The sequence below is a fragment of the Scardinius erythrophthalmus genome (genome assembly GCF_964197995.2).
Source record: "Scardinius erythrophthalmus genome assembly, chromosome: 5".
NCBI lineage: Eukaryota > Metazoa > Chordata > Actinopteri > Cypriniformes > Leuciscidae > Scardinius > Scardinius erythrophthalmus.
This window is the reverse complement of record NC_138225.1, coordinates 43735137-43756115: the sequence shown is the minus strand read 5'-3', so window position 1 is coordinate 43756115 and position 20979 is coordinate 43735137. Positions and strand designations below refer to the sequence as shown.

Sequence of the window (20979 nt, the reverse complement as noted above, 5' to 3'; positions counted from 1 at the left end):
GCTGTGCTAACGCGCCGAGCTAACAACACACAGAGACATTTGAAGCAGTTTTACTCACCGCCCGGTTCCAACGCACGACCGCAAACCTTTATCATTGTGACTGCTCGATCCTTAAGCATTAGACGATCTGCAAATCCGTCGATCTGGGCATCGTCGAAATGCAGGGAACAAACAGTCTTGCACAACCTCCATTGATGCTCTGAAAAAACAAACTCCATCCACTGGTCCCTTAACGCCGGGTTCTTTGGGAATCTGTGCAGGGTTATCTTGCCCTGGCAACCAAAAACCCACTTCTTTGGTGACATTGACTTCCCTAAAGCCGAGCATAGCGCTTTGATGGGCGTACTGCTTTCGCTCTCTCGCTCTGGTCTACGGTTGTGCGCGTGCCCGCGTCCTTCCGGAGAAGTGCCCTTAGGACCCGTATAAGGAAATTCCGCTACATCTGACGTCACACATGCCCATACTCGAAAAAAACTTTCCGAAACTTGTGACAAACCGGAAGGAGCATTTTTGGAACAGAAATACTCCTTCAAACGTACAATTTAATTTTTGAAACTTTGTCCATGTTTAGCATGGGAATCCAACTCTTTAACAGTGTAAAAAACTCAGTATGCATGAAATAGCATTTCACCCCCCCTTTAATAACTAATTTCCAAAGGGGCGTCACCAACAGACATCGCTCAAATGCCTCTGGGCGCAATTGGATAGACCTAAAAACAATCAGAGCGATCGTCATCGTGTAAAGCCATATGCTGCATCCCAATTCGCCTAAATTACACTACGCCATACAAGTATGTACTCTTTTTGTGAAGAAAAGGTATTTACTTTTGAATGTGTAGCAAAAAAGTAGGCAAGCTTTGGGAATACTTTGGGAATACTTCTTCCTCATCTTTATCGGACGGATCTGTCGCATGCATCCTGTCACGTAAACTGCCCTGTCAATCATCTTGTCATATGCATCCTGTCACGTAAACTGCTCTGTCAATCATCTTGTCACAGTTAAAATCCCCTATTAAATCAAATTTAATTTCCTACCGTTTCGGAGAGAAATGTAGTAGCACGTTCATCTGCCAGTGGGTCTTTCATGGAGACTGTCCTCATGTGTTTGCAATTTGAATATAATAATGCATTTAAAAGTTGGTGCGCTTCACCAACGGACGTCGCTCAAATGCCTCTGGGTGCAATTGGATAGACCTAAAACCAATCAGAGCGATCGTCATTGTGTAAAGCCCACCTCAACGTTTCTGATTGGTGCCTCGATTTGGACGGATTAGAAATCGGCTTGAATGGGCTCTTTGTCAGACTACTTGCAGAGCAAATCTAAATTTGCTGGAAGTTTGTCTGGGTTTTCCCAGGCTAATTTTTATTAGAAGCGAGTTTTTCCCCATCTGTCAATTCAATCCAGATTCAAATTTAAAACGTTATTACCAATTTCAATGTAATGAATATGTATATGCCCGAATTTGAGGACATGGGGGGGGGGGGTTAGGGAAGTGAGGTATGCCGTAAAGTAGTCGAATTTTGTAGTTCTACCAAAAAGACTCAGGAGGATTCTCGAATGAAATAGAATTTATTTTATGAAAGGTTTTACAGACAAAATAAAAATAGATGCACAACAAGCTCCGTCTCAGTTCTTTGGCGTAGGCCCCGTCCTCCGTCCGGGTCTGAAAGTTAGCTTGTAGGTCCTGCCTGATGAAAGAGGCAGGGGCGGAGCCTACCCCCTGACGAGTGGACGGGAGCCATTCTGGTGGTGGTGGGGAGGATGGGGGAAAACTTTACTACGACACCTGCAGGCAACAAAATGGGACGGTAAGAACAGTCTTTTATATTTGATGTCAGACTGTGATTGGTAGCGTGTAATTGTGAATTAATGACGTGACAGTAGAGTCTTTCTAGTAGAACTTTCGCTTACGCTTTCATTTCTTTTTGTGCTCGGGTTACTACCCGAACCCCGAAGTTCCAGAGTGCCAGTAAAAGCGATACAGACCCCGTCAGGCAATGGCAGACGTGTCATTCAACCTATTGTAAGTCGATGTACCATCACAAGGGTCTTGAAAAACTACATGGTGTTGCTTTAAGGCAAATATCAAGTTATATTGAAATGAGCAAGAGTTATAGTGCACGTCCCTCCTTCATAAGTTTGTTTCTCATTACCGAAACATTGAGTATCTCCATCGCAACAGTCATTCAATTGTTGCGGTGAATGATAATGGTGTTGCGGAGGATAAGCGACCTTAAACATTCTTGCTAACTGTGGAAGCTAAATGAGGGTTAGCTAAACTTTCCCTCACTTTTTATATTTAGACCATAATGGGGTTTATAGTAATCAAAAAATTAAAACGCCAACATTTTTTAAAACTTCACAAACTCATGTTTCATTAATGAGAACTAAAAAGTCGTGTCGGTACTATGACAAACAAAATTTTAACTTTTATCTAAGAGAAAAAATAATAACTGCTTACCTGGTAGCCATCTTGAGTGTCACAGTCAATTATGTCCCTTCCAACAACATTCCTTGAAAATGTTAGTTCCTTGAGGACTTAAACAATGATTGAAAATTGTTGCGGAGGATGAGAAAATTGGTATTGGACACATTTATATTCCTTATTATTGTCACTTCATTTACCAATGATCACCAAATAGCACGTTTCTTTACTGTTAATGTTTATAGTATATCATGCACTGAAGCTTTTTATTTTTAAATTTTTTTTATTATAAATATTTCCATCTCAAAGAACCCAAATCCAGTCATGGACACGTTGCGGTAATGAAAAATTTCCCCTTAAATGTGGAAAAAACAACAAAATTGGTATTTATGATGTCATTTGAAATCATGTGCAAAATATGATGTTTATAACTGTATCCTTCTTATTTTGATAGCATTTACTTTTATCATCAAAATGCTTCATGACACCTCATAGGCTAAGTCTAATTTCGCGAGAATCACCCTTTAACGTTACCCGTGTGCAGCTTGGAAGGGTATACGAAGGAGTAGGCTACTCTATTTCCCGATCTCTCAACATTCGCTTCACCTCCGTGTAAGCTTTCCGATCATTCTGCAGCTCCGCGCTGAAATCAGGGAAAAAATGAATGTACTGGTTTTCAAAGTATATGTCTTATGTTCTCTCGCAAGTTGAAGGATTTTCTGCTTCTCTCTGAAGTTCAGGAGTTTCGCTACGATTATCCCTTGGAGTCGTTCTGTTCAACAAAATATTTCCCGTTCTGTGCGCCCTCTCAATTGTAAAAGGAGATGGTTGGCTTTGATCTCCTTTCACAGAGTCTGTAAGTAGGCCTATACTTCACCTTCCACATCTTCGGCCATACTGGTTAGCGTCGAGGTTGTTAGTTTCGGCAGTGTCGCTAATTGGTCGTGTTTTACGTCCTTTTCGGCGTAGAAATTGTGTTCTGTCATAAACAATAATACATTTTCAGATACTTAATAGACTAAAAATTATTCCAGTTATGGAGACTAATGAAGGAATTTCGACGAATAATATAGCTAATCATAGGAGCTCATTAAAGCACGTCTATCCTCACCACCTGCATCACGTGGCCCCCAGCTTTACATTTACCAATACATTATTAAAATCAAAAGTTGCATATGTTAACATTTGTTAATGGACTGTGAACGAACATGAACACTGTGTAACTAACATTAACAAAGGTTATTAAATGCTGTAAAAATACATTGCTCATTGTTAGTTTACTTAATGCATTAACATGTTAACAAATAGGACCTTGTTGTAAAGTGTTACCAATCATACTAAGTGATGTTTTTTGGAAATATAAAAATGCAGAAAGTTTAGCTTTAGAGTTAAAAGGTTTAGGGGATAAAATATACAGTTTGTACAGTATACAAATCATTATATCTATGGAAAGTCCCTGTGAGTGAGTGAGTGAGTGAGTGAGTGAGTGAGTGAGAGTGAGAGAGAGAGAGAGAGAGAGAGAGAGAGAGAGAGAGAGAGAGAGAGAGAGAGAGAGAGAGAGAGAGAGAGAGAGAGAGAGAGAGAGAGAGAGAGAGAGAGAGAGAGAGAGAGAGAGAGAGAGAGAGAGAGAGAGAGAGAGAGAGAGAGAGAGAGAGAGAGTTTCTGAGCAATGAAATAACTCCAGCAGAGATTTATAACTTTACACTTAGTTATGTCAGGTGTGGCACAGTTGCCATAGCGATGAACATTGGACCAAACACTTTCTGAGTAAGAGGTCATAGAGCACCTCCCATTGCTTCCTTCAACACTTACGAGAGACTTGCAACAGAAAGAAACTTGCAAAAGCTGGTGAGTAACTGAACACACAACACGGTTCTCTCAACACTGTGGGGATCTTAAATCACAGAACATGATAAATCATGGGATAGCAGGATTTTTTTTTTTTTTTTTTTACCTTTTGTGGTTTAAGGTGTAAGTTCTTTTATGGACACTTTCACAGGGCAGATTCAAGACAGTGAATCTTTATGGGTGATCACGAGAATGATCAACTGAGAACACAAGGCTCTATTTACAGTATATAACATAGTAACCACAATAGTGTATATGATTTGAGTATGTACAGATTGGTTGTAACTGATGGTTGTAATCATATAAGAAAATATTCAACATATAGTCTCTAAATTAAAAGGAGGTCAATAAACAAGTCATAAACCTCATTTTAATTTAGAGACTATGTTGAATATTTTCTTGTACGATTAGTTACACTGTAGTACTATTTAAATGAAAAAAGTACATAGTGGCAAACATGTAATGGAAAGAATAAAAATATGCACTTTCCCTTGTATATTTTGAGAAACATTAACCATAAAGGCTTAGTTCACCCAAAAATCTCATGGCGTTCCAGACCCGTAAGACTTTCGTTAATCTTTGAACACACATCTTTTTTAATGAAATCTGAGAGCTTTCTGTCCCTCCATTGACAGCCTAAGGAACTACCACTGTATTGATGTATTGACAAAGATATCATTCACATTTATTTTAAGTCGTATTGCAAAACATTTCATTGAACCTGAATACCATGAACAAAAATTAACAGGCTAAAGAACACTTGCACATGGAACTTTTGCCTATGGTTTAAAAATACCATAGCAAAAACAACGTTTGAAATTAACAATGTTTTAAAATTTTCAGGTATTCAGGTACAGAAAAAAAAAAAAAAAAAAAAAAAAGTAAAATAACACTGCACTTTATAAATAAAATATGCATTCCAAATATAGTTACAAAGTTATTCAGTCAAGAACAGTGAGTAAATTTTCTCTTTGTCTTTTGTTGTCTGATTAACGCTATTATAGGAATTACTATATCCCAGGAATATTAGGCTGCTGTCACTTTAAAATTCTGCATGGATCCAATATACTGTTACACACTTTCTTTGACAACTGTTTACGCTCACTTAAGACATAACTGACTATTTTTACTAGGATATTTAGAAATTTTTGTGTGTATTTGTGTATTTGTAATAGAACTCAGTTCAGTATCGTGCACTATACAGTATGAGAGGCGCATGGTTTGGATGTGTGCGCAGCACATTAAACAGCATCTTCTTTTGCTTGAAAAGTTTAAATTCATATTAAAATGCACTCAAAGGAATCAATAAGAGGATGTAAATTTTACATTTTATAACAAGTGTCCTATTCCAGAATTGGAATGGATTTTTGATTCCCTACCATAGCATTACCTTTCTGGGGCTTGAAAGTGGTAGTTGCGTAGGCTGTCAATGGAGAAATGACAGAAAAATCTCAGATTTCATCAAAAAGATCTCCGTTTGTGTTCCTGTGAGGAACTATAGCAAAACAAAATCCAAATGCTGGAAGTTTATTTAATCTCAGCAAACCAGTCCAATACACTAGACAGAGACGTCGTCGATAAGGCAGGCAGGGTAATCAGAGACAAGTAATCAGTCCAAACAGGCAAACAGGGCAAAAACGGTAATCCAAAAGGCAGTAATCCAATAAGGCAAGCACAATGGTCATAACAAGAAGAAGATAACAAGAAGAATAAGCAATGAAAAACACTTGGTAAGGCAGTGATAGACTGGCAATACATCGCAAGGAAGCATGGCCGCGGGAAGGGGTGCTGAGGGTGCTGCAGCACCCTCTGACGACAGCTGTTTCACTTCATTGGAATTTAAGATGACATGACTTTTAAATAACTTTTTGTTTTTCAACCTGTTTTTTAAGAACACCTTCAACCTTTATAAAATGACTAAAGATTATTTTGTTTTTATATGTTGTCGAATAGGGTTTTATGACTAAAATAAATTAATATGTCATAAGGCAATAAGCCGATCTCGCATGGAGTGAGTGACGTACACTCATTTAATGCATGTGAAAAAACTAAATATAGATGTATTGATTAAAGCATTCATCAGCATTAGGGGCTGTTCACACAGAACGTCAACCATTCCACTCTGCTACTTTTCCATTGTTTTTCAGTGTGAACGCACTACTCTTGTTTAATTGTTGTGCTCGCGTCTCGCGCATGACACAGCATTCTCAAAACGCAGCACTCAAGTTTAAACAAGTTCGACTAAAACGCACCTCGAGACCTTGCTTTTTCCCCCCGTTCCACTGCCCGCGTTTGGCGTCTTGCGTTTTCGCTTTGAAAGATTATGCTTTCTGTGTGAACCGGCACTACTGAGTGAGTATCATAAGGTAATATGCAGATTTGTGTGCTATGCTTTTTAAAATGCATCATGAATTCTGAGCGTTCTCACAACTCTGTACTCATTCATTTGCATGTTCATCTTTTTGTTTGGGCTGTTTAATTTTTTTGGATTTTGTTTAAAAAAAAAACTCTACCATAGCACCGCCCCGCAATATCAAGCCCCGCCCATTAAGCCCCACCCCCAGCACCCCCCTGATAAAATATGTTCCCGCGGCTCTGCAAGGAACTAGTGGAAATGCATGGCTATTGAGACTGGATCCCAAATGGCACACTTCATGTGGACTTGCGGTCTCGTGGCCTTAAATTGCGCCTGCTCGCCAAGTGTACAAGTCCGAAGGGTGTCCCATTCGGCATTTCATCACTCAGAGGTGTGCTCACGAGCACCGCCTTTGTGCCCTTGATGTAGACTTAGGCGATGCCCATGACTTTGAAAATCTGTCAATGATAACAAAGATAGTGGTATACCCGTTGGAGTTAGGCAGATCCGTGATGAAGTCAACGGACAGGTGGGACCAGGGTCTCTGAGGGATAGGCAGCGGTTGAAGCATGCCAGCTGGGTGATCTCTGGGGGTTTTGGACTGTGCACATACTGGACAAGCTTTAACAAAAACAGTGTCACCATTAGTGAGAGAGGGCCACCAGAATGAGTTACGCACAAAGCTGATGGTTCTGTGGATGCCAGGATGTCCAGTACTAGGGGAGGTATGGACCCACTGTATCATTCTTTGATGTGGTGTACAAGGTACATACTGCTTGGTTGGAGGGCATTCAGGTGGTACTGGGTCTGCTTGTTGTGCTCTTTGGATCTCTTCCATGATGTTCCAGCTTATAGGTGTAATGATAACGGATGGTGGTAGTATGGGTTCATCTTGTGGTGTAAGGTGAGGAGGATCATGATGGCAAGAAAGGGAATTTGCTTTGCTGTTTTTACTGCCTGGATGATAAGTGACTGTGAATGGAAATCTTGTGAAGAAGAGTGGGCTTGTCTTGGATTCAGTCGTTTGGCCCCCTTCATGTATTCAAGGTTCTTATGGTCGGTATTACTTGTAACGGATGGATTGACCCCTCAAGCCAGTGGCGCCACTCTTCCAGTGCAGCCTTCATGGAGAGTAACTTTTTGTTGCCTACATCATAGTTCCTTTTTGCAGAGTTCAACTCATGTGAGAAGAATGCACATGGATACAGCTTGCTGGGAATACTATGACGTTGGGAAAGGACTGCACCAATGCCACAGTCGGATACATCAACTTCCACTATGAAAGATATTGGGGTTGGGGTGTTTTAGTATGGGGGCTGTAGTGAAGCTTGTTTTAAAGGCCTCCTGAGCAGTGTTACTCCAAATCAATTTAGAGGGTTTGCCCTTTAACAGAGAAGTTAAAGGAGCAGAGATTAGGCTGTAATTGTGGATAAAGCGTCTATAAAAGTTTGCAAACTTGGACAGCCAGCCATGCCCAAGATGAGAGTGTGCTTGGAGGAGTTGATGACATTCAAGGTAGTTGTTTCTATGTGGAATAGGCCAAATCCGAGTGTTACTGGAACGGTGTGGAGAGTGATGCATGTGCCGATGGGTGCATTATTTACAGCAGTAATATTGATTGCTGGGAGACCAGGTACTGTAGGTATCTGTAGTTCTTGCACAAGATCTTGGTAGATCAAGTTAAGTGTGGCTCCTTAGTCAACTAGCGTTGAAACGTATTTTGCTTTATCATCAGAAGAGAGTTCAGTTAGAAGTGAAAAACTGTGTGAACAGGGAGAAGAAAGGTTCTTGGTACTCACACTTGTCTTGGAGACTGGATGTTTCCTCCCTTTGTGAGGGCAAGCAGAGTTTTGACGATCCTTCCCTCCACAGTAGTAACACAGTCCTTCCTTTTTGCGATGTTCCCATTCCTCAGTAGAAATCCGAGTGTATGCAATCTGCATTGGTTCTGGCATGTCAGGGCAGGTCAGGACTTGTCCATGAGTGGATTTTGGTAACTTGGGCTTGATTCTAAAACATGGTGAGATCTGTAGTAAGTTATCAATTGTTATAGCCAAAGGAATTATATAGGTGAGGTTAGATTCGTTACCTTTACATGCCAGTTCTGCCTGCAGGTTGTGATTGAGTCCTTCTCTAAATACTGTCTTGAGTGCTACATCATTCCATCCACTTTGAGCGGCTAGCGTTCTGAATTCTATAGCATAGTCAGCTGCTGAGCGTAAACCCTGACGTAAATGGAGCAGTTGGACAGAAATATCCTTACCTCCCTCAGTATGTTCAAATACCTCATGTAGATGTGATACGAAGTTGTCAAATGACGTTTGAAGTTGCATGTCCCTCTCCCAAACCGCTTATGCCCAGTCTAAAGCTTTCCCAGTTAACAATGTAATCATGAATGCACACTTCTTCGAGTCTTGGTGGAATAACTCAAGTTGACTTGAAAAGTAGATTCTGCATTGTCTTAAAAATCCTCTACATTTCTCAGGTGAGCAATCAAATTTGTCAGGAAGAGCAAATCTTACCGGGGAAGTTGAGGGGATGAAATAGAGTGGAAATACTGGTTCAAACTCTCATTGACAGCACTCAGATTAGTCATCTAATCCTGGTAGCCCTTAAGAATTTCACTCTGCTAAGCAAAAGCTGCCTGGAGCTGAGAAACCTCCTCTGGATCCATTGTAGCAAGGTATTTTGTGAGGGACTCAACATGGAGGCAAAATAGAATCCAAATAGCCTATTGGAAGTTTGTCTCAGCAAACAAATCCAATACACTAGACAGAGACATTGTCGATAAGGCAGGCAGGGTAATCAGAGACAAGCAATCAGTCCAAACAGGCAAACAGGGCAAAAACGGTAATCCAAAAGGCAGTAATCCAATAAGGCAAGTGCAATGGTCATAACAAGAAGGCAAAGAATAAGCAATGAATAACACTCAGTAAGGCAGTGACAGACTGGCAATACTTCACAAGGAAGCAATGGAAATGCATGACTATTTATACTGGTGTGAGGAAGGAATTAACCAACAAAGCAGTTAGTCCATGTTAGTATTCGGGAGAGAGCTCCCTCTGGCAGTTGGATGAATGGGTGCCAGCCTCATTTATAACAGTTCCGAAGATGGACTAATGTCTTACGGGATTGGAACGACATTAGGGTGAGTAAATAATGACAGAATTTAAATTTTTTGTGTGAACTAACCCTTTAACATACAAACTCATTCTGTTTGAATTATCCCAGCCAGACCTAGTTTTTATTAGCATAAATTTACATTTACATTTAGTCATTATTTTAGCAGACGCTTTTGTCCAAAGCGACTTACAAATTAGGACTAAATTAAGCGAGTCATCATGAAGAGGCAAAAAACAACGCAAGAAGTGCTCAAAATACGAAGTTCAGGCATTGTTCAGAGTAGCATAAGCCCGATAAGCGAGGGTTTAAGGGAAAAGGAATTTTTTTTTTAGGTTAAGTGCTCACGGAAGAGATGGGTTTTCAGCTGACTTTTGAATGTTGCCAGGGATTCTGCATTCCGGATGAGGGTGGGGAGAGCATTCCACCAGCATGGAACTGTGAATGAGAATTTTCTGGAAAGTGATTTTGTGGCTTTCTGTGATGGAACCACGAGACGTCGCTCGTTAAACGATCGTAGACTTCAGGTAGGGATGTAGACTCGTAGAAGTGAGTGAAAGTAGGAGGGAGCTGAGCCTGTGATAGATCTGTAAGCAAGCATCAATGCCTTGAACTTGATGTGAGTAGTGAGTGGTAGCCAGTGCAGAGAGATGAACAGTGCAGAGAGAGGAGTGACGTGGGCCCTTTTGGGCTCGCTGAAGACAAAACGAGCTGCAGTGTTCTGAATCATTTGTAGAGGTTTAGTTTCACATGATGGAAGTCCAGCCAGAAGAGCATTGCAGTAGTCAAGCCTAGAAATGAACAGGGCCTGGATGTGAAGTTATGTTGCATTCTCAGTTAGGAAAGGCCTGATCTTCCTGATGTTGTGCAGTGCAATTTACTACCAATACTACCACTATGTAAAAAAAATTATTTCTAATATAAATAATATATCATTATTTTCTTTCCCATTACACTAATGAGAATTAAATTTTCTTACATTATGTGAACGTGAATTTGGGGGAAAATGTGAAAATTATATAATGTAACATATGCTTCATTTTCTTTATGCAAAGTGTCAATGTCTTTATGAATTTGGGGTGAAATATAAAACTGACATGTTCTTGGCAGGGTTTGTGAGATACACAACAAAAAATATTAATGTTGACATTATTTGTCAGCTACCACTGTAGTAGGTATAATATTAAATATTAAACAATATTATTTTGTGAAACATCCCTTGTGAAAAAGAAGCATGCTTAATTGTACTGACTGTAGACTTAAAGTGTACTTCAAATCTTTAAAGTATATTTTGAAATAATGTTAATTAAATAAAAGGCCACTTAATTGTACTTAGTCATCATGAAATCAAAATAGACAATTCTTATTTTGCAGTATTTATTTTAAATAATTAATCTGTGCACATTTTTTTTTTTATGAATGTGCCCTCATATTCTTTAATCAAGAAAAACTTCCGCCCTTTTGACATATTTTTATTTATCTGATGAAGTGTTCACCAACATGAGGGTGGGCCAATAACCTAGACCCAATAATTCCGATTTGTCAGCATGAAACGGAAGTTGCGATAGCCTTTTCTTCCCTATTGAGCATCGTTTAAATGCCACAGTCCACCTGAGTATGCAGCATGCTGCTGACAATGTCTATCCCTTTATGACCACCGAGCACCAATCTTCTAATGGCTACTTCCAGCTGGAAAACACGCCATGTCACACAGCTCAAATAATTTCAAACTGGTTTCTTGAACATGACAATTAGTTCACTTTACTCAAATGGCCTCCACAGTCACAGATCTCAAGCCTTTGTGTTGTGGTGGAACGGGAGATTCACATCATAGATATGCAGTCAAATCTGCAGCAACTGTGCAATGCTGTCATGTCAATATAAACCAAAATCTCTGAGTAGATTCAGTTTATTTTATGTATCTGATCCCACTCACATGTGACTCAACAGCTGCTCTAATGGGCTTTGTGAAAAACTCCATCTCAGACAGACTCATTAATGTTCATTCATCCTCAGACACACCTCTCTTTACTCATCTGCACAGTCAGACTCACTCACAATTCACATGTACAGTCAGAGCCCATCAGCTTAATTTCGCCTCACAGCAGTGTAGTGCTGTGCTGAGTCTCACTCATTTGTATCTCAAGCTCAGGGCGGAGAGAACAGCCTCACGCACTTGTTTGGTGCTTGAGAGGGTCACATGACCACAAAATGGTGGAGGCTCTCAGCAGTGGGTGAACAGAGCATCCCTGACAGTGAGAGAGATACAGGCACACATCCATGATCTGAAACACAGGGCAGGAGAAAAAACTGTGCCTCAGCTGTGGTGGTGAGTGTATTGTGGGTGATTATATCAGGCATGTTGTTATTTGAAACCTTGAGTGTTGAGATGGGAAGGGAAGGGAAAGAGGGAGGGACGGGCATTTGTTTGTGATGCATCAGTGTTTGGTGACGGAAGAGGCTTAGCATCAGCATCCTTTATGATGCAAGACATGGGCAGCTGCTTTTGTTTGTGCATGGATCATAAATGAATGTTTGTCATGTTTAATACAAACACGTTTTGTTGTAATGAGGTTTCAGCTTATAAGCACAGTTGACCTGCTTTTGCCATCATTCAAATTCATGGCTCTGCATGTACGGTTCATTTATTTGCCTGTGTGTGTGTGTGTGTGTGTGTGTGTGTGTGTGTGTGTGTGTGTGTGTGTGTGTGTGTGTGTGTGTGTGTGTGTGTGTGTGTGTGTGTGTGTGTGCTTGATTGCGTGTTTGTAAATGTAAATGTGTGTGGACACTGACGCGGAAGAGTGATTCACAAAGAAGAGGGGAGAGAGCAGGGTAGAAAGGGTTGTTGGTGATGATGATGATGATGATGATGATGACATAACGCCCGCCCACTTTTCCTGTTTCCTGCTGTGGAGGATGGAAAAATAGATGGATTAAGCCAAAGTCTTGATGGAAGGAGAGAGCAACAGACCTTTCCACTTTCATCCTCGTCTCTCTCAACACACATTCTCTGTCTGAGAACTGGCAACCATCTGGCAGCTTATTGTAGACACTCCCGCGAGATAGGCTTCCATGCATACATTTACACATGAATTCACACTGCTTCTAAATTCCAAATAGGAATGGTAAAAGGATGGTACGGAGAGTTTTTTAGAGCAGATACATTTATAGAGACTAGTTCTGTTAAGTGAGTTTGTTTGCTGTGCATTGCAGCTGCAGCAAATGCAAGACTGCTATTACAACATATTGAAGAGCGACAGCATTTCCGGATTCACAGTATTAAGTCATCTACTTTGCTGGAGACTCATTTGAAACAGCTCTCTGTGTCTGTGAGTCCTTGTTTGTAGCTCCAATTTTAACAAGGGTGTGTTAAAACTGTAAAATTCAAGTACAGGATAGTTTATTATTATTATTATTATTGAGTTGTTGTTGTTGCTGTTGTTTTTTAAATTTTAACTTTAAATAAAGGTCTATTTATTTATTAATGTATCTATTTATTTTTATTATTATAGTTTCCTGCATTGATAAGTGATAATGATCTCTCGTTGTTATGTGTGTGTTTCTCGTAGTTCCCTTTCTGGCGATGTGGGGATGGACCTGACTCATGAACGAAAGATGAGCTTTGAAGGTGCAGAGAGTAGACCAGGTAAGACTGCTAAATACTGACACTTATAGAATCTGCCCGAAGATATAAGTAGACTGAATACATTTAAAAAGACTGCTTCAGATTCACAGAACAGTGGATCGGTTATAAATCAGAGGTGTAAAGTAACATTCTCTTCTTCTGTGCATCTTGTTAGGCTTAACATGATTTCAATCATAACAACTCTCTGAATAGTTTTAGCATGTTATTGAATTTGGCAATGTTAATGTATTTGGTCTTGGCGGACTAGATCTGCTATGCTGCTGCTGCTGCTGCTGTTGATTATTGCTGCTGCAGAGCAAGTATGGACTTGCTACTGCCAATAGATACACAGACGCGCTGCTGTGCGCATGTAAGATATGCGGCTGGTGCATAAATAGACGTATAGATAAATGCTGTAGCAGAGGCAGGTGGAGCTGCGGGAGGTGTAGGGTTTCAAAGGAACTCTGATAGCACAATGCAAGACTTGCTAACAGCAAACAATGAAGCAGACTATTTAAATGCCGAGCAAGAAATGCTATTGGCTGCAGGATCAGTAGGGGCCAATCAGCTTGTGCCATGCTGTAATGATGTGTGGACCTATCAGCATGCGCCCTCTAGAGTTTCATAACTGAAATAGATAATTACTCAAGTAGGACATGTTCTGAATCCTTGTAGGCCCTGGAACACTATTCAAATAACCCAATCTGAAACAGTGTACAGAACCATCTGTAATGCTGGATCATTTTATAAATGTTAATTGATTGTCTGTTAATTTCCACTAGCGCCGCCCACCTCCCTGCCCCTACAGGGCCAAGGGGGTGTGGCCTCTCAGAGGAAAAAGCTGTCCGCTCCTCGTATTAGTCTATCATTGGACCAAAGCGAGGATGACCTCTTTGACACACCAGATGACCTCGACATCAATGTTGATGATCTTGACACACCTGATGAAGCAGATTATACTGACCATGAAATAGACTGGGAAGGTTGGACATAAACACTTGTAAATAATTGTTTATTATTAAAAAGAGATTTCTAATACACAGTATTTTTTCAGAGCCTCAAGCATCCCAGAGAGAGTCAGTAAAAGAAACAGCTGAGCCCATTCCCACATACAGTGCTGAAGAAGAGCGGCAGGATTCCAAACTCTGGAGAACTGTCATCATTGGAGAGCAAGAGCACCGCATCAACATGAAGAGCATTGAACCCTACCAAAAAGTCATATCCCATGGAGGTATGTTAAAGGAATATTTCCAGGAAAATTTAAAGGAGTTTTCTGTCTGAATTATTATTTTTATTTATGGAATTTTGCAGTATTTATGATAAATGATTATTATGTGCACATATTTTTTTTAATTAATGTGCCCTCATATTCTTTAGTCAAAAAACATGTCCGCCCTTTTGCAATGACAAATGTTCACCAACATGAGGGTGGGCCAATAACCTCGACCCAACAATTCCGATTTGTCAGCATGAAACGGAAGTTGTGATAGCCTTTTCTTCCATATTGAGCATTGTTTAATGCCACAGTCCACCTGAGTATTGTTGCTGACAATGTCTATCCGTTTATGACCAGGTGTTAAATATAAAGCAAGGAGACAGTGATTAGCACTGAGAGTAATTCAGACTTTTTTCGCAGTGTTCAAAAACAAAAGAGAATGCATTTACAGTATAGCCTTACAATGGAAGTCAATGGAGTATTAAAAGTAAAAATGTGAAGCTCCTATTTTTCATCAGGGTGTGTCCAGTCCTGCTCCTGGAAGGCCACTGTCCTGCAGAGTTTAGCTCCAACCCCAATTAAACACCTGAAACAGCTAATCAAGCTCTTAATAGGCATACTAGAAACTTCCAGGCACGTGTGTGTTAAGGCAAGTTGGAGCTAAACTGTGCAGGACAGCTGCCCTCCAGGACCGAGTTTGGACACCCCGACTTCCATGGACATGGAATATGATGTTTGATATTTGATATTTGAGCTGTAATGCCTAAATCTTCCAATTAAGGATTAAATTTGATCAGAAATGATGGTAAAGAGATTCTATCAAATCATATAATTTTAAGCATTTGAATTTATTTGTGGTCATGTATTTCACCAATAGATGGGAGAAAATCTTACACAGTGTAGCTTTAAGGATGCTTTTATTTCGTCAATATTATATCACCTGCAAGTACAGTTTTTAATTATATTTGAAATACACTACTTAGTGCACATTTATTACAATTTAGCCCACTTTGGGTAACCTGTAATATGCCTTTAAATTGTGTTGAGCAATTAATATTATGAAATATATTTAATATTTACCCACAGGCTACTATAGCAATGGTGCAAATGCCATCATTGTGTTTGCTGCATGCTTCCTCCCTGACAGTGACAGAGAGGACTATCACGAGATCATGGAAAACCTCTTTCTGTGAGTTCAGTCTGATATGAGCCAATCAGTTGCCCTGATGTCAAAATATCTTACAAGGCTCGTTAATCCTATAATATAATATAGGGTATGCATTGACGTCACTTTCCCTCAGCCGTACTAAGTGGCAAAACATCCTGCAACATGACTGGATTTAATAGAGGAAACTGCGAAAACGGAAGTAAAACAATTGATTATCTTCTTAAATTAAAGGCAGTTGGACTAAAGCAAAGCTTGTGAATGCTTTATCTGTTAGACAACACTATAAATACGTTATTTATTAGGTAGATCTAAATCCGGATGACCATCTATCTATCTATCTATCTATCTATCTATCTATCTATCTATCTATCTATCTATCTATCTATCTATCTATCTATCTATCTATCTATCTATCTATCTATCTATCTATCTATCTATCTATCTATCTATCTATCTATCTATCTATCTATCTATCTATCTATCTATCTATCTATCCTTGTAATATCGGCCTCTCAACATTGCGTCAAGTATGACGCTATGGTGAAACAACCTTCTCCAAGAATACTGTGTATTAGCATTTGCATTTACATTTAACATTTAATCATTTAGCAGATGCTTTTATCCTAAGTGAATAGCAAATGTTGAGAAACCAACAATAGAGCAACAATATGTAAGTGCTGTGACTAGTCCCAGTTAGTCTAGCACAGCCGTTTCTTGAAAATCACGCCTCGCTGAAGCTTATGAAGCGAACATTTAGAATGATAACTGTAAAATAAATCCCTTTTCTCGTATGAGGGATTGGTTTATATTGGTAGATCTAAAAGATGCAGATTTCCATATCCAGATAGCACCTCGTCACAGGTGCTTTCTAGGATGAATTCAAAGGAGTTGCTTATCAGTTTACAGTCCTTCCTTTTGGCCTATCTTTGGCCCCCCCGCACATTCACAAAGTGCACGAATGCTGTTCTCTCCGCTCTGTGTCTGAGCTGAGTGTGCATTCTGAATTATTTGAACGATTGGCTGCTCATGGCTCTCTCGGAGAGTGCGCTGGCTGAGCAATCAAAAAAGAATGCTCATCAAGCACCTTCAGTTTTTGGGCTGCCCTCTGTTTATATGCATATCCGCCCATGATTCGCGTGCTTGAAAGCAGTATTCTAGGAGAAAGGTTTTTCCCCATATCATCATCAATGACGCAATGTCTCGTTCCCTCATTTCAGGGAACCGAGGTTACATCCAACTAACATCCAACTAACATCCAACCATCCCTATTTATAGAACACAATGCTCATCATAATGGGTGTTTTTTAATAAACGCTGACAAAATTTTTACAGCTATGCAGAATGTAAATGGTAAATATTTAATTGATGAGTTGTCAAAACAATGTTTAAGCTAGGGTATAATTTTTCCGAATTGCAGCAATCTATTTGCTTCTCTTTTTTGTAGCTTTTGGCAGTATGTAAAGAGATAGCTCAGATTTATTTTTAAATCTGTTGGTACAGTCAACCGCAAAGCTCTTTCCCATTTTAAAAGTGTTTTGTATGTTTTTCACGGCATTCAAGCTGAACACAATGCTGCCACTTTTTTTTTTGCCACTCAGGGTGTAACTGCAGTGACTCCCACCTACTGTGACGTCATGTGCATACCCTCCATAGAATAATCCTAGAATATAATGATATTACATGTTTTGAGAACAAATCACTAAATGAATGTGAATTACTCTTCAGGTATGTTATCAGTACACTAGAGCTCATGGTAGCAGAGGACTACATGATCATCTATCTGAATGGAGCCACTCCACACCGGAGGATGCCTGGTCTCAACTGGCTTAAGAGATGTTACCAGATGATTGACAGGAGGTATATATAATATGCCTTACCTATCAATATTCTGCCTATTTACAGTATGTTAAATATATTAAAATGTGCAATGCACAATATACAGTATATTAAAAATGATGACTTATTTTTGTTTTGTTTTTTACACTTTTTCAGGCTTAGAAAGAACTTAAAATCTTTCATTATTGTTCACCCATCATGGTTCATTAGGACAATTCTAGCCATCACAAAGCCATTTATCAGGTATGTTGACTGGCAGTTTTTGTTTTTGTTTTAGTTTTTTTAGTATTGGTAAATAGTTTAGATACACTCGACAGAATACTTTTCTCATTATCTTAAAAACCTTATCATCTAAAGGTTAATGCTTAAATGCTTGAAAGTAGTTTTGTAGACAAACAAAAAGCAGATTAATAGCATGGATGCATTGCATTGATCAAATATGATAGCAAAGACATTTACAATGTTAAAATATTTATTTCAAATAAATGCTGTTCTTCTGTACTTTCTATTCATCAAAGAATCCTGGATTTTTTTTTTATAATGGTTTCCACAAAAATATTGAGCAAAATAACTTGATAATAAGAAATGTTTATTGTGTTTACTGGAGTAATGATTGCTGAAAATTCAGCTTTGCTATCATAGAAATAAATTACATTTTAAAATAGAAAATAGTTATTTTAAATCATAATATACAGTTCTGGTCAGAATTTTTTTCCCCCTTTGGCAAATATGATCAAAGGTGGCTATAAAAAATATCTGCATTGTTAATCCTTTTGATATTTTATAAAAAAAATTAAAAAAAGAAGAAGAAAAAATCTAACCTTTCATTTAAGTAAAATTGAAAGTGGGGGGAAAATCACATTATGAAATAAATGTTTTTCTTCAAAACACGTTGGGAACAATTATTTGCCCCCTTTTATTAAATACATACATATTTGCAACCTCCTGTTTCCAAGATAACACCTCTGAGTCTTCTCCTATAATGCCTGATGAGTTTGGAGAACACCGAACAAGAGATCAGAGACCATTCCTCCATACAGAATCTCTCCAGATCCTTCAGATTCCCAGATCCATGTTGGTGCTTCTTCTCTTCAGTTCAGCTCACTCATTTTTTATAGGGTTCAGGTCTGGGGACTGGGATGGCTATTGCAGATGCTTGGTTTTGTGCTCTGTGACCCATTTTTGTTTTGATTTTGATGTTTGTTTTTGGATCACTTGCCTGTCGGAAGATCCAAACATGGTCCGTTATAAGATTTCTAGCACAGGCTGTCAGGTTTTGATTTTTAATATCTGTTGGTATTTGATCGAATCCATGATGCCATGTATCTGAACAAGATGTCCTGGACCTCTGGCAGAAAATTAGACCCACAGCATTGAAGATACAGCAGAGTATTTCATTTTACACATGGGGTACTTTTTATCCCTGTATGAACCAAACCCATCTTAAGTGTTTGCTGCCAAAAAAGCTCATCTAACCATAGAACCCGTCCCGTTTGAAGATCCAGTAGTGTCAGGTACTTTTCAAACGTTCTATGGATAGATGAGCAAACACTTAATATTGGTTCTTCCAGCATATTCAGTTGTCAGACACGACTGGATCTTCAAAAGGGACCAGATTCTATAATCAGATGAAACTTAAAAAAAGAGCTTTTTGGCAGCAAAGCCACCAGATGGGTTTGGTGCAAACATGGATAACAAGTACACCATACCCACGGTTAAATATACCGCTGAATCTTTAATGTTGTGGGCCATTTTTTTTGCTGGAGGTCCTGGACTTCTTGTTCAGATACATGGTATCATGGATTCTAGCAAATACCGACAGATAAAAAATCAAAACCTGATGGCCTCTGCTAGAAATCTTATGGGCTAAATGGGCAACAGTGAGGACAACAATCCAACGATCAGGACAACGATCCAAAACAAACATCAAAATCAACACAAAAATGTGTTACGGAGCACAAAATGAAGCTTCTGCCATGACCGTCCCACCTGACCTGAGTGGAGTGAACTGAAGAGAAGCACCACCAACATGGAGCTGGGAATCTGAAGGATCTGGAGATATGAAGGAATGGTCTCTGATCTCTGATCTAAAAAGGAGATTGCAAAAAGTATTTAATAAAAGGGTGCCAATATTTGTGGCCAATGTGTTTAGGAGAAAAACATTTATTTCATAATGTGATTTCCCCCACACTTTCAATTCTTTTACTTCAATGAAAGGTTTATTTTTTACAACCATTTTTGATCATATTTACCAGGGGTGCCATTAATTCTGATCACAACTGTACATGAGTACGCCTTATTGTTACCGAAGCAACCCATGCAGATGGGTTGTTTATGCCTGAACACAAAAATCTTATTTGATCACTTGCAATTAAAAGATTTGCCTGCAGTCTGAACATAGTCGTAGTGTACAAAATATTGGCTTTGGAGACGAAAACAAACAAAATTAAATGGATTCATAAATGTTTTCCAGCTCAAAGTTCAGCAGTAAGATAAAGTATGTGAACAGCTTAGCTGAACTGGAGGAGCTCATCCCAATGGAGTATGTCCACATACCCGAGTGCATCATCAGGTGAGCAAGTATCAGTGAGCAACATGTTTAACTGTCTTTCATTAAATTTTTGCCAATTTATTATATGGAAGAAAGTAAACGGAGGGATCATCATGGCACTGATCAGCAGCACACATAGATTGTGAGAGCGAGACAGTCGCTGACAGATGTAGCTGCTGAAAAGGTGTTGAGTGTGTTTATGAGAATCTGCACAAGAGTTGTGATTCTATAATTTAAAACCTGTGAAGACACGTTTCTATGGGAACAGACATTTCAAACGCTGGGGTGAAGAGTAACATTATAAGATTGATCTGTTTTACTAGGAGTTACCCACCTTTTTTCTGCCAAACCCGTATAATCTAACAATCTAATAATGTAATAAATACTGATGAAATGATTGTCCATTTTTTATATACATTTATTTAAAATATATTTTATATATTCATATATTATATATTCTACTTTTTTTTACATTTAAAGAAAGTTAAAAAATAGAACTGAGCTATATGAATTAATTAATTTCTGCATCTCTAGACTGGATGAGGAGTTACGGGAAGCATCAGAGAGCTCTACGTGAGTATTAGAGAATTTTTTTTAGAGGTCTTTGATTATTTTCGTCAAAATATCATACAGTGCACTAGGTATATAACAAAATATATCTTTTTCATTTCTTTATGAAGAATCAGCAGCTTTCTCCAAGGAAGTGAGATTCCACAAGGATCTATGTAAGATTTCTAAATCATTTTAGTAAACAGTCATATAAGCATATTGTGGTTTTTAAAGTCAACATGAAATAGCAACAAACATTTTACATGTTCCTGGTCCTACTGTGC

At 39.0% G+C, this 20979-nt stretch overlaps 1 protein-coding gene across 1 annotated transcript in view; it reads left to right on the top strand.

Moving 5' to 3' along the window:
- The window catches only part of prune2 (prune homolog 2 with BCH domain), a 23713-nt gene extending 2734 nt beyond the window's left edge, over positions 1 to 20979 (top strand). Inside the window, exons 2-10 of the mRNA XM_081364606.1 lie at positions 13320 to 13396; positions 14158 to 14358; positions 14430 to 14606; positions 15678 to 15780; positions 17485 to 17616; positions 17752 to 17838; positions 20069 to 20167; positions 20681 to 20719; positions 20827 to 20979. Of these exons, the coding sequence (XP_081220732.1) occupies positions 13320 to 13396; positions 14158 to 14358; positions 14430 to 14606; positions 15678 to 15780; positions 17485 to 17616; positions 17752 to 17838; positions 20069 to 20167; positions 20681 to 20719; positions 20827 to 20875 (964 nt within the window). The 3' untranslated portion in view covers positions 20876 to 20979. The remainder of the gene's footprint in view (positions 1 to 13319; positions 13397 to 14157; positions 14359 to 14429; positions 14607 to 15677; positions 15781 to 17484; positions 17617 to 17751; positions 17839 to 20068; positions 20168 to 20680; positions 20720 to 20826) is intronic.